The sequence below is a fragment of the Dama dama genome, chromosome 4, assembly GCF_033118175.1.
Source record: "Dama dama isolate Ldn47 chromosome 4, ASM3311817v1, whole genome shotgun sequence".
In the NCBI taxonomy this organism is placed as follows: Eukaryota; Metazoa; Chordata; class Mammalia; order Artiodactyla; family Cervidae; genus Dama; species Dama dama.
In genome coordinates, this window is record NC_083684.1 from 16,225,636 (window position 1) to 16,239,501 (window position 13,866).

A 13,866-nucleotide genomic window follows, 5' to 3' on the forward strand; every position below is an offset into this window, starting at 1 on the left:
GCTGTGATCAGAGCCATGTGTAGCAGAAAATACACTCCAGAGAGAGGGGGGCCTGGTGCTCTGCTCCCCTCAGAAAGAGCAGCACCCCAGCTCGGCTGAGCACCATCTGAGCCTGTCTCCGTACCTACAGGATGCAGATAAACACCTGCCCTGCTGAGCTGTTACAAAGATGGGAAATCCTGAATGCAAACTTCCTGGTGACTTACAAGCCCTTAAATATCATAAAATTTAAATAAGTGAGCCTACTTGAGCTGAGTCACGGACTGATTTTTCTAAATGTATCATTACAAAATCATCAGTATCTGAAGCAAACTATGAAGTGTCATCTGATGACTATGCTAGTGACGGTCTGAACATTTTTCTAGAGAAGGGATGGGCTGCAGAGCCCTCTACTGAGAGTAGGGCTCTGAATCAGAAAATTAGCCAGAAAATGCTGCCTTCTCCATTGGCATCAATGCATGGAGCTTGTTCTTTCTGAATGGGAAGAGGTAAGCTAACCTTTATCTATCTGACAGCAGGACATTTCCACGCTGACCAGTCAAATCAACCATCTTAAACATAGTGTTTTCAAACATTCATTGGAGGGAAAAAAAAAAACTGATTTGAGCATTAGAATGCTGTCTGCAAATGCCCATCTCTGCCAGCTCAATTCATCCTGCCAAGGGGTCTCTTAGATCGTCCTCCTAGGTGTTCCCTCTTCCCCAGCTTGGGTAATAGCGTCACCACCTGCAAGGTCCCCAAGCTGGAACCCCATTGCCACTGACGCTCACTCCCAGTCCAGCCTCTGCTCTCGAATCCCCACAGCCCTCACCTAAGCCCCCACTGTTGGTCTTCCCAGTTACTGCCCCGGCCTCCCAGCTGCTCCTCTGTGCCCTCCCTCCTCACTCGAGTCCTCTCCTCTCCCTGCCTCCAGCATCCCAGCTTTCATCAAGGCCAACATCCAGCTGAAAAGTCTATGACCGCTTCTTCCCACAACTTCTAGCACAGGATTTCCTCCTCCTAGAAGAGCCTTCTCCAGCCTCACAAAGTGTTCTTGTTTCCAGCCATCTTTTTATGGAGACTTCTGAGCTATCCCCAGACAGTTCATTCTTCCACGTCATAAGCTCCCGTGATATTTTACCCTCATTCCTCTTCCTGTACTTACAGCATTATCTTGCATCAGTTTACATATCTGTTCCTGCCACATGGCTAGTATTTCAACAACAGACACCCTGCACAACTGACTTCTGTGCTTAGCCAACCCAGCACAGGGCAAAGTCACAATAAATAATTATGGGCTGAATGAATGAAATGAAATTGTCATGTTTAGAAACGGCCTCCAAATCAATTCTTCCCCTATTTTTGCCTTTTCTTTAAAGTCCATAAGATGGAAGCAAAAAAGCCAAACACTGGAATTTAAAAAAAAAAAACAGTTTCAGGTTTCAGATTATTTCTCCTCCTAAAGAATTGAGTCTGAGCTATGTGAATAATTGCCTCAGTTCTACATCAAGTATTAACCATGGAAACCTGGCACTGTAGTTTGCAAATCTATTTCCTACCAAGTTTTTGGTTGGTTTACTACTAAATGTTTTCAGAATATAAAATGAGATTGGCAAGATCTCTATTAACACAGCAATAAAAAAAATGCTTATGAATTAAAAAGCAACAAGATTCTTGGCTTACAGGGCACATGCCAAAAAAAAAAAAAAAAAAACCAACAAGCGGACCTGTAAAATAGTGATCCTGCAGAGCCATAGTAAATAGAACATAAGGATGAACTGGGTAATATGAAGAATGACCCTGCAGAGAGGGGTCCTGGTTCACTCGCACTGTGAGCACAGGTAAAGGTAGCTTAGAGCCCTGCTCACATGAAATGAAACACCTGGCATTTCTTTGCTCACAGCTACTTAGCAAAGGTTCAACAGATGCCCAGACATGCAGAGGGAACTCGGGGGAGTAGATTGCCCCACCCAAGCACCTTGCCCTAACAAACTCAGAATCCAGCAGGGGAGCCCAGCCTTCACTTAGGGGCCACATGTGAACTGTGGTTCCCCATGGATTGGCCCATCCTCCCGATTTTCCTCCCAGAATTTGGGCCTCAAGCTTCCTTGAGACGCCCAGCTCAGGTCTCCCTCCTGGTCCCTGGAGTGGACTCCCTGCTCTGAGTTCCGCAGATACTGCATCCCACATACACACATGTTTCTCCCCCAGGTGGGGAAAGAGAGGACACTGTTCTCAAAATAGAGGGAAACATACGGAAATGTAAACATACATGATTGTAAGTATGGAAAGAGCAATTTTCAAATCAACCTGAATTCATTCAAAACTCAACCCAGGGAGTTCAGGCTTTTTGAGCAGGAGCCTCCCGTTCTCCTTGTGTGGCGCTTTCCGATAAACACTGCCTTTTCCTTCACCACAGATAATAACAATAATAAATAAACTTTTTTAAAATCTACCAGGTAGCTATTCCAATAGGACATGATAGAGAATAGTCCTGATGCTCAGAGTCCGGGGAGCTCAGAAATGAGCTTCCTGTCTTTCCCTCCTCTCACTTTCTCGTCCTGCATATTATTCTCCATTGCAGGCAGCCTCAATCTGCACACTACTCCCCATGTAAAACCACCTGGATGTGTGATTCCCAGTGTAAGACACGTGCTGCACACCTCTAGCCCAGAGACTACAGAAGTCTACTGCCTTCCTGCACTTCTCAGAGCTCACTTCCAGACATTCTGGCTGAGATTCAACCTTCTTTACATGTGAAGCCAGCCCAGCCAACTGTGGAGCCTATTCTTCTAAGGTCATTCTCTTGAGGAGATGTACTGGGGTCTGATCTTACCAGTCTAGGGACATTGTAGTGCGTGAAAATCTGGTTTCTCATGTGCAGTTGTTCATAGCAGCATTGTTCATAGCAGACTAAAAGTAGAAACAACCCAGATGTCCATTAGCTAGTGAATGGATAAAGGACACATGGTCAATCAACAGAATGGAGTATTATTCGGCTATAAAAAGGAATGAAGTAATGATTCTTGGTATAACATGGATGAGCCTCAGAGATATCATTTGGAGACGTCTCTGGTGGTCCAGTGGATAACACTTTGCCTTTGCTAGAAGAGGGTGCAGGTTCAGTTCCTGGTTAGGGAGCTAAGACCCCACATGCCTCTCAGCCAAAAAACCAAAACATAAACCAGAAATGATATTGTAACAAATTCAAAAATACTTTTTTAAAAGTTGGGTGTTGTTTAATTGCTAGGCCATATCTGACTCTTTTGCGACCCCATGGACTGTATGTAGGCTGCCAGGCTCCTCTGTCCACGGGATTTCCCAGGCAAGAATACTTGAGTGGGTTGCCATTTCCTTCTCCAGGGTATCTTCCCGACACAGGGATAGAACCCACATCTCCTGCATTGGCAGGTGGATTCTTGATCACTGAGCCACCTGGGAAGCCCTTTTAAAATGGTGTATATAAAAAAAAACTTTAATAAATAAATAAAATTAGATAGTGGTGGTAGTTGCAGAACTCTGCAAATTTACTAAATATCAATTTGTAAAAACAAAGAAAGAAAAGAAAGTAGAATTGGAAAAAATATTTTTAAATCCCTGTATAACTTTTGAATTTACATTTCTGTTTCTGATTATCACAGTAATAATGGTTATTATAAAGGAGATTGAAAAGAGAAAAGTATTACTTTAATGTTAATTACCTTGAGAGATAATCACTATTTAGGTTTGGCTATATTTCTTCCTATTCTTTTTCCTAATCATATATATCTTTTAATTAGTGTCACACTGTTTTTGTCTGTTACTGACAAGATAGATATGTATATATGTGTATCTTTTGAATAATGGAACCTATCATAAAATCTCAGTGTTTTTTTTTTTTTTGGCTAAGTGAAAATCCTATGTGGTCAGGGTACTGAATAAAATGATATCCTCATAACCCTAACCCTAACCTGGTCCCGCTTCTCATTGCACCCACCAGTGCCAGGAGACCCAGATGTGACACGTGCCCTTGGGTACAGACCTTAGCTCCACCCACTTTTGACAGAAAGCAGTGTATTGTTGGTGACTTAAGTAACAAAACACATAGATTATTTTTCACCCCTTCTACCGATTCTTGATGCCAACCACAGCGCCAGAACACCTAAACTTTGAGCTCCACAGCCTGGCACAGACGGTGGTTGTGCTTTGACCCCCGGTCATTCCACTCACTTCTGGAGCCCCCCAGCACGCACGGCGTGGGAACACTGTGTCTCATGGGCCACAGTCCTCACACAGGGGACACACCACCAATGGTCACAGTGCTGTGGACAAGTTACTTCATCTTCTGAGCCCCAGGTTCCTCTTCTGGAAAAATGAGGGAAGACTGGAAGGTAGAGCCCCATGTGCTCAAGCAGCAACCTCTGTGGTTTGCTTGGACTTTTCCTACTCTGAAGGACAGCAGGGGTTCAACTTCTCTCCCTAAATCCTCGCTTTCATTAGTTACGTGACCCTGCTTCTCTTAGAAAATGTACAGCTCTGCCCCAACTACACCTAGAACATAAAAGTTCAAGCCTCGATACTGAACCAGCCAGACCGAGTGTTTGGCCAGGACGGCTGGCACTGAGCACAGGATACCAACTCGACCGTCTCTCGAGGAAATTATCACCCCCAAAGTGAATAAATACAAGTTACACTGTCTGTTTCAAGATCAAGCCGCAGGATCAGTGTGGTCCTAAACTGATCAATTTGTGAAGTGTTACAAGCTGTCAGTGCTGAGTGGGAATGACAAAGCCAGAAGTGGGAGCAAGCAGTGGTCCAGGACACAACTTCCTGAGGTCAGAGCATCTCTGTGGTCTTGAAGGCACAGTCCTGTTGATAAAACAGATTAGATTATCCAGGTCCAGGAAAGAAAATGGTGACCATTACTCCCAAGTCAAGCCATTGTTTGGCAGCACGAAAGTTTGAAGCAAAATGAATGATCCACCAAGATTAGAAGGCTGTGGGGAAGAAGAGAGGGAGAGCTGTCTTTTAGCGGGGACAGAGTTTCAGGTGGGGAAAATGAAAAAAGTTCTCAAGATGGACAGTGGTGATGGCTGCACAGTAGGAATGTACTTCATGCCACGGAACTATACGCTTAAAAATGGTTAAAATGGTAAATATTGTACATATTTTACCACAATAAAAGTAGCTCATAATAAAAAGATACAAAAACAATACTAATAATAACCCCAAGTGATGGTTTGGGAATTTTAGTTTGCTTTTGTTTGTTTGTTTGTTTTTTCTTTATTTTTAGTAGTTGGAGGCTAATTACTTTACAATATTGTAGTGGTTTTTGCCATACACTGACATGAATCAGCCATGGGTGTACATGTGTTCCCCATCCTGATCCCCCCTCCCACCTCCCTCCCCACCCCATCCCTCTGGGTCATCCCAGTGCACCAGCCCTGAGCACTTGTCTCATGCATCCACCCTGGACTGGCGAGCTGTTTCACACTTGATAATATACATGTTTCAATGCTATTCTCTCAGATCATCCCACCCTCGCCTTTTGTAGTTGAAATGAGAGCCTGTAAGAATCAAACTACAGAGTGCAAGCTTGGACATAGAAAACTAAGATTAACCCTCGTTCTAGAGAAGGAGGCCTGAGACACGGAGTTCATCTGATCCGGTGCTCAACCTCTCTGCCTCAGCCTCACAACTAAACCCAAGGTGTCACCCATCAGAAGCTCCAACCTTGCACGGAGCCCAGGCCATACTTCCAGTTCTCCCAGTGACTGCCGATCCCTCAGTGGACTGGAGTGCGTTTCCTGAGGCAGGACCACAACCTTCATCAGATTCCCAAAGGGGAACCCACCTCCCATTCTATTTAAGACCCCCAGACAGGAGTGGTTCATCTGGGGGCCATTATGTCTCCTGACATTATAAAGACAAAAGCCCTTACAGTCACGGGTTCCGAGGTGGGACTTCCTCTGAGCCTTCACGTGTTCCCGAGAATGTGGCCCTGGGCTCCTCTGAGGAGTGCCCAGGAAGAGCAAGTGCAGGTCTAGCTCCACATCCCAGGATTTTGCTCAAATTGAGGCTTTTTCCTGTTGGAATAGAGGAGGAGTCTGTCCCAGTCATGCTTTGGTTCCGGTGTTTGGTCACGCAGAGTGGGCCCTTGAGAGCTCTGGCTTGCGAACGGAAACGAGAGAAGAGGGGTGAGGGATTTTTGCTGAGTGCCAGAGAAGATCTGGAAGCTTGGTGTTTCCTGGATCCCCTCAACTGCTGGAGCCGAAGGGCTCATGAAGAATCTTTACATTTTAAATTACATTTTAGTTTGAGGTGGTGATTTTCCTCCATCCCGTACATATAAACTGGGAGAGGCTCTCCCTGAGGATTTTGAGAATCTACTCTTTACCTTCTCAACAAAAGAAAAACAAGCTCATTTCGCTTGACTTCAGAAAAAGACATCACCAGCCTGGCCTGGGAATAACACAGGGGAAATTGAAGACAGTAGTATAATTAAGTTCACAAAAGGCCAATTCTTATGACCATATTTCAAATACTCATAATGCCTTCTCATCCATTCTACCAAATGACTCCATATTATATTCAGAGTGAAAAAATATAATGGATTCCTCTGAGATATTCAATTAGTTCCATAAAAAGAGAAAAATAGTTTTTCAATAAAGAAATTCAGCCAAATGACTAAAGCTGACAGTGAAAAACCAACTTCAAAGTAATTATGCATCTCCTTTGAGTTCTTGCGCTAACAAAAGTTGATGGTCTGCCACCATTAGAAATAGCTATCCTTCTGATGATTAATTACAGTTGTGCTCCTATTTTAGCAGACACTTCTTTGAATGTTTACTCTGGAACTGTCTTAGGGTGTTGATCTGTTTAAATTTCCACCAGCCCCACTAAAGAGTATCCATTCTCTAGACTCACGGGCATATAGAACAGACTTGTGGTTGCCAAGGAGGAGACAGGGTGGAGAAGGGATGGATTGGGAGTTCAGAGTTAGCAGATGCAAGCCATTATATATAAGATGGATCAACAACAAGGTCCAACAATGGCAAAGGGAACTATATTCAACACATCTTGTGATAAACCATAATGGAAAAGAACATGAAAAAGAATGTGTGTATGTATCAGTGAGTCAGTGTTGGTCGCTCAGTCACATCTGACTCTTTGAAACCCCAGGGACTATAACCCGACAGGTTCCAGGCAAGAATAGTGGAGTGGGTTGCCATTCCCTTCTCCAACCCAGGAATCAAATCTGGGTCTCCTGCATTGCAGGCAGATTCTTTACTGTCTGAACCACCAGGGAAACCATATATGTGTATAACTGAATCATTTTGCCATAAAGCAGAAATTAAATCAACTATTCTTCACTAAAAATTTGTTTTAAAAATTTTAAAGAGTATCTGTTCTCATGCTTTGTGAATCACTGATCAGCTTCCTTCGATCTGGCTTCTTCCCCACTAATGCAAATCACTCCCTAGAAAGTCACCAGTAACATTCTTCTTGGGAAACCCCATTGCTTCTCTTGACACCTTGTCTTTTTGGGCATCATAGCACATTTAACTCTTGATCATTGCCTCCTCCTCCAATCCATCTCCCGCATGTCTTCCAGAAACTCTCACCTGGGCTGGCTTTTTAAACTTTTAACCTGCTCTTTGGGGTTTCCTGAAGTGCCCACCCCTCCGTAATTCTGCACTTTCACCTCAGGTAACCTAACTCGCTAGAAAGGTTTCAAAAGCATCTACATTGACAATTCCCATTGCCTAACTCAGCCCTGGCATGTCTCCCAAGCTGTGGGCACTTTCTTGAGGGTGCACTGAACTTGACAGACTCTTAGCACAGTCAGAGCTGAAGCTGTTGTCTTTCTGCACCCCACGACCTTCTGCTTTTCTTCTGGCAGCTTCACCTGAGGGCCTTGACAAGACGAGACATGTATTTGCTGTTCAAGCTGCCCTTCATGATGCAATCTATTGCTGGGTTCCCTGCCTCCAGCGCCCAGCTTCTCCTGTCAATATCACTGTGTGTTTCCACAAATAAGTCAGATCAGATTGTTCCACTGCCTTTCTGAAAAACTCACGTAGGCTTCCCACTGCCAACATGCAAATACTTGGCTATTTAGATTAAAGGTTTCATTATGGTAAGCAAGGATAAGTTCTAATTATCATTTCCATTCTTTGAGTGACTTTCAATGTGCTGGTATGACATGTGTGTTTAAAGCTTAGCACTCTAACAGTGAAGTCTGAAGAACGTCAGTCAGAAGCCTTATGCATGATAAAAGGTTTTTTGGTGTTTTTTTTTTAAGATTCCACATGTAAGCAATATCATATGATATCTGTCTTTCTTAGCCTGGCTTACTTCACTTAGTATGATTATTTCTAAGTGCAGTCCCACTCCTAGGCATATACCTGGAGAAAACTATAATTTGAAAAGATAGATGCAGCCCTGTGTTCACAGCAGCACTAGTCACAATAGCCAGGACATGAAAATAACCCAGATGTCCATGGACAGGTGAATGGATAAAGACGATGTGGTGTATATGCAGTGGAATATTACTCAGCCGTAAAAAGAATGAAATAATCCCACTTGCAGCAACAGGGATAGACCCAGAGATCATAATACTACAAGGCTTTCTAAACCACTAAACTTTATACACAGATGGACGCTCTCCCTCTTCGTCCTGTTTGAAGTCCGATGACAGGAGTAAAGGTGTCTAACACACTGGGAAGAGGTACTGTGAACGATGACCCCTGTGTTGTACGGGCTTGTGCTAACGTCTCCCCTTTCCCTGCAGGCAACCCGCCCGCCACTGGCACTGGGACTCTGCTGATAACTCTGGAAGACGTGAATGACAACGCGCCCTTCATTTACCCCACGGTAGCAGAGGTCTGTGATGATGCCAAAAACCTCAGCGTAGTCATTTTGGGAGCGACAGATAAGGATCTTCACCCAAACACAGATCCTTTCAAATTTGAAATCCATAAACAATCTGTTCCTGATAAAGTCTGGAAGATCTCCAAGATCAACAGTAAGTCCTCTTAATGTTCCGTTGTTATTCTTCAGCTTTGAAGCCTAGTTTCCCTGGCTTGGTTTCTGTTCCAATGTGTTCCTCCTTTCCTGCACTCTCGTGTATTCTCACGTGGTTTGTTTCAAGTTATTCACACATTACAAACATTGACAATTTTCCTACCAGCACCTGGACACAGTTTGTAAAAATATTGAATATCAGTTTCTTAGAAATGCAAACATGACAGATTTCCGCTTTCTGCCTCATCTCTTCTCTGCTGTACCCCGTGAGCTATGCACCCCACACTTCACCCTCTGCACCCACCCAGGCTTCAGCCTTCAAAAGCTGGGGATCTTGGCTCAGGTGCCTCTCCTCACTCAGATCACTGTGTTTACCTTAAATTTCACCAGCACTGCAGAGATTTCTGGGCTATGCTTGTCTTTCTAAGAGAAGCACCAGTGCAGGAATCTTCAGAAAACCTTACCTCTAATCCTCCACCTTCCGTTTTATGCTGCAGATCTCAGAATTATAAAGACTTTGTCTTTAAAATGACCGTGGCTTTGACTTTCAACTTTGATATCTTCTCCCATCTGTCCTGTTCATTTATGAAACTTGCAAGCAAGGCCCCATTCCACCAATCCTTGCACATGGACAGGTAGAATTTAAAACTTGTCCCAACATTTATCATCTGCCATGTTAAGACTGAAATATCAAATGTATTGAATTGTGAATCCCCCACTGCCCTCCCCTCCCCATGACAAGTGGGAACTCACTCCTGCAATCACCTTGCCTCGCAATAAAACCCAGACCAGAACTCACATGTTACATACACTTTGCCATCAATAGTGAATTTATCTTATGATTGACCTGGTCAGGGCTGGGTTCCCTCTTCTTACTTCAGAGGTAGAGTTTTTGAGAGGGATGGGGAATTATACATTCCATTAAGTTTTAAAAATGCATTATACAATTGTGCATAAAATTTTCTATTAAAAAAACCTCATCTGTACTGTTATGGCCTTATCTCATATCTCATTTTATTAGCGCCTTTCTCTTGTTATTGATTCTATTTGCCTGTTTGTCTATTTTATTGCTTTTTAAAGAATGAGTTCTGTTACACTGATTATTTTTAATTAAAACAACCCTTCTCTTGTTTGAGGGGTTAGTGTTTTATTTGCTAGTTTTTGTGGCTGTCGCTGATTTGAATAATCATCCCCAGCTTCAGTTTCCAGCTGGAACTTTCTCATCAAAGACTTTCTCCTCTACCTACAGATCAGAGAATCTTCCTTGTGTTAACCTGCCATTTCACTGGCGTCATCATCCACGTCGGTTAATTCTGCTGCCTGTCACCTTCTGGTTAGGATAACCTTCATCTGTTTGTTTGTTTAATTAATTTATTTATTTTAATTGGAGGCTAATTACTTTACAATATTGTAGTGGTTTCTGCCATGCAACAACATGAACCAGCCACAGGTGTACATGTGTCCCCCATCCTGAAGCCCCTTCCCACCTCCCTCCCCACCCCATCCCTCTGGGTTGTCCCAGAGCACCGCTTTGAGTGCCCTGCTTCATGCATCAAACTTGCACTGGTCATCTGTTTCACATGTGGTAATATACATGTTTTGATGCTGTTCTCTCAGATCATCTCACCCTCGCCTTCTCCCACAGAGTCCAAAAGTCTGTTCTTTACATCTGTGTCTCTTTTGCTATCTTGCATATAGGGTCATTGTTACTGTCTTTCTAAATTCCATATATATGTGTTAATATACTGTATTGGTATTTCTCTTTCTGACTTACTTCACTCTGTATAGTAGGCTCCAGTTTCACGCACCTCATTAGAACTGTCTCAAATATGTTCTTTTTATACTTGAGTAATGCAAGGATATCCAACCAGTCCATCCTAAAGGAGATCAGTCCTGGGTGTTCATTGGAAGGACTGATGCTGAAGCTGAAACTCCAATACTTTGGCCACCTCATGCGAAGAGTTGACTCACTAGAAAAGACCCTAATGCTGGGAGGGATTGGGGGCAGGAAGAGAAGGGGATGACAGAGGATGAGATGGCTGGATGGCATCACTGACTCGATGGACATGAGTTTGAGTAAACTCTGGGAGTTGGTGATGGACAGGGAGGCCTGGTGTGCTGCGATTCATGGGGTCGCAAAGAGTCAGACACGACTGAGTGACTGAACTGAACTGAACTGAATATTTCATTGTGTGTATGTACCACGACTTCCTTATCCCTCCGTCTGCTGATGGACATCTAGGTTGCTTCCATGTCCTAGTTAGCTGTTGTAAACAGTGCTGCAATGAACATTGGGGTATATGTGTCTCTTTCAATTCTGGTTTCCTTGGTGTGTATGCCCAGCAGTGGGATTGCTGGGACATATGGCAGTTCTATTTCCAGTTTTTTTGTTTTCAGGTCATCATACTTTTCTTTTCCCTCTTGGTTTTATTTAATAGTTAAAATTCCTTCTAGATTCTTTTTCTTGTTCCTCCAAATTTTTTTTTGAGTATTTATCATTGTTTATGCCCAGAAAGAGCCAGTTTAAAAAAATAGCTGGGACTTTGCTGGCGGTCCAGTGGTTAAGAATCTGCCTTCTAATACAGGGGCATGGATTCGATCCCTGGTCAGGGAACTAAGATCTCACAAGCCATGCAGCACAGAAAAAAAAAAAAAAAAAAATCCATAGTCGACTGAATGACTGAAGAGAAAACAGCCCAAGGCCAAAACAGTGCCGGGTGAGATGGCCAGTTCTGAGTGCTGACCAGTGGCCTGGGTAATGGTGGATGTTCTCACCAAGCATGGGCTTAAAGATCCAGTCCCCAAGTTGTGTATCAGTGAATTCCCACAAACCTGGGGCCTGATAAAGACTGGGGTCTGAGGCCTGATAAAGACTAAGCTATAGGGACTTCTCTGGTGGTCTGGTAGTTAAGAACCCAAGCTTCCACTGCAGGGGGTACGGGTTTGATCCTGGTTGGGAAACTAGGATCCCACATGCTGCACAGCATGACCAGAAAATAAATAAAAATAATTTCTTTAAAAAAGACTACAGTGTAGAAACCATCTCCAAGGAAACAGATGGGGGGGGGGGGCCTGCCCACCTTCAGAGTGAGTGGATTTTTGTTATTGTTGTTCCAAAAGTGTATCTTGATTATTTGAGCATCTTATATAAAAATGCTCTGAGCTAACAATTTATTTTTTTCCAGCTTTATTACATATTTTTATATACAAATAAAAATTGTGTATATTTAAGATGTACAGTGTGACAATTCAAGAGTGGGTTTTTATATTATTTCTTCTAGATGTTGAATGTGATCTTTGTGAAGATGTATTATACTTTAAGTCTAATACATTTGTAGGGAGGAGTTCTCGGTACTCAATCATCTCCACCAAATTGGGTCCTCCTGAAATTGATTAAATAGCCCTGAAGCACAGAACTCCTCCATGATGGAAGTGTTTTTTCTGGTGTTCTCTGATATGGTGTGCTTCCCAGGTGGCTCAGTGGTAAAGAACCCTTCTGCCAGTGCAGGAGACGCAGGTTCAATCCCTGTGTCAAGAAGATCCCATGGAGGAGGAAATGGCAACCCACTCCAGTATTCTTGCCTGGAAAAACTCCATGGACAGAGGAGCCTAGTGGGCTACAGTCCATGGGGTCGGACAGGGCTAGGCACAAACACAATCTGGTATGGTAGCCACCAGCCCTGTGTGCTTGCTAGGCACTTGAAATGTGATTTCCACAAATGAAGAGCTGAATCTCTATGTTTATTTGGTGTTAATAGATTTCTATTTGAGCGCTCTTGTAGGTACATCAATGCACTGCCTGCTTTGAGACTTCAGTTGCTGAAGCTGCACTCTTTTTGCAGAGGTCCCGCGCTCTCTTCTGAAGGCCCCCTTCTGTGTTTGCAGATACGCACGCCCTGGTGAGCCTCCTGCAAAACCTGAACAAGGCAAACTACCACCTGCCCATCATGGTGACAGACTCGGGGAGACCGCCCATGACGAACGTCACGGAGCTCAGGGTACACGTGTGCTCCTGCAAGAACTCCAAAGTGGACTGCAACGCTGCGGGGGCCCCGCGCCTCAGCGCCGCCGCGGTCCTGCTCCTGTCCCTCCTCGGCTTAGCTCGTAAGTTGGCCAACCTCCAGTGTGCACACGGTGGGAAGACGTAACTTCCCCAAGCCCACTGTTTTTCACATAGCTTCTTTCCCAAAATATGTATCCCAGAGGAAACATTCATTTTTAGCTTATGTCTGTGTAATGGAGTGTTACCTGTAAAGGTGCTCCCACTAATGTCAAAAGGTCCCTTCACATCCCCCCGCCAATCTGAGGAACCGTGCAAAGGCACCCAATGCCGTCAACAGAGCAGGTGGAGAGGAAGCTCCTCCAGATGACCCTGAACTTGAGCTCAGACAGATGTGCCCAGATTGGTTAACTGGTCTACCAGGGCCCTATTTCTCTCTGCATGGTGTAGTGTAATCTTTAGCTAGGTTTAAGGAGATTCTACACCCTTTAAAGAAGAATCATGAGAATGCATGGAAGGACGTGGAGGCTGTAGGAAAAGAGGTGATTGCATATTCACACAGTTTTTTCACTGTCATGACTATGACATAATGAAGCATTATTTTAAATAAATGAACTATTATGCCGTGTAATAGAGGTGTGAGCATCAAATAAATAGAAACAGGTATCAAATATTTCCTTTTTGGGGCTTACTAGTCCAGTTTTAACCTTAGCAATTATTAACATATAGCTAATGCCATTCAAAAGACTTTGGGGCCTCAGTATTTACCTTCTGAGAAGGTGAATGGTGTTGTTGTGAATTAGGAGGCTAAGAAAGTGATGATTAGAAAATAAAGACAGAAATTATTGTATCCTGGTGACAGTGTTGAGTGGTTCAACAGG

The 13,866-nt window shown here is 43.7% G+C and overlaps 1 protein-coding gene across 1 annotated transcript in view; it reads left to right on the plus strand.

Annotated features, from left to right (window-relative positions):
- CDH13 (cadherin 13) overlaps nucleotides 1-13,866 on the plus strand; it is a 992,246-nt gene that overhangs the window by 971,503 nt on the left and 6,877 nt on the right. Inside the window, exons 12-13 of the mRNA XM_061138277.1 lie at nucleotides 8,753-8,986; nucleotides 12,871-13,089. Of these exons, the coding sequence (XP_060994260.1) occupies nucleotides 8,753-8,986; nucleotides 12,871-13,089 (453 nt within the window). The remainder of the gene's footprint in view (nucleotides 1-8,752; nucleotides 8,987-12,870; nucleotides 13,090-13,866) is intronic.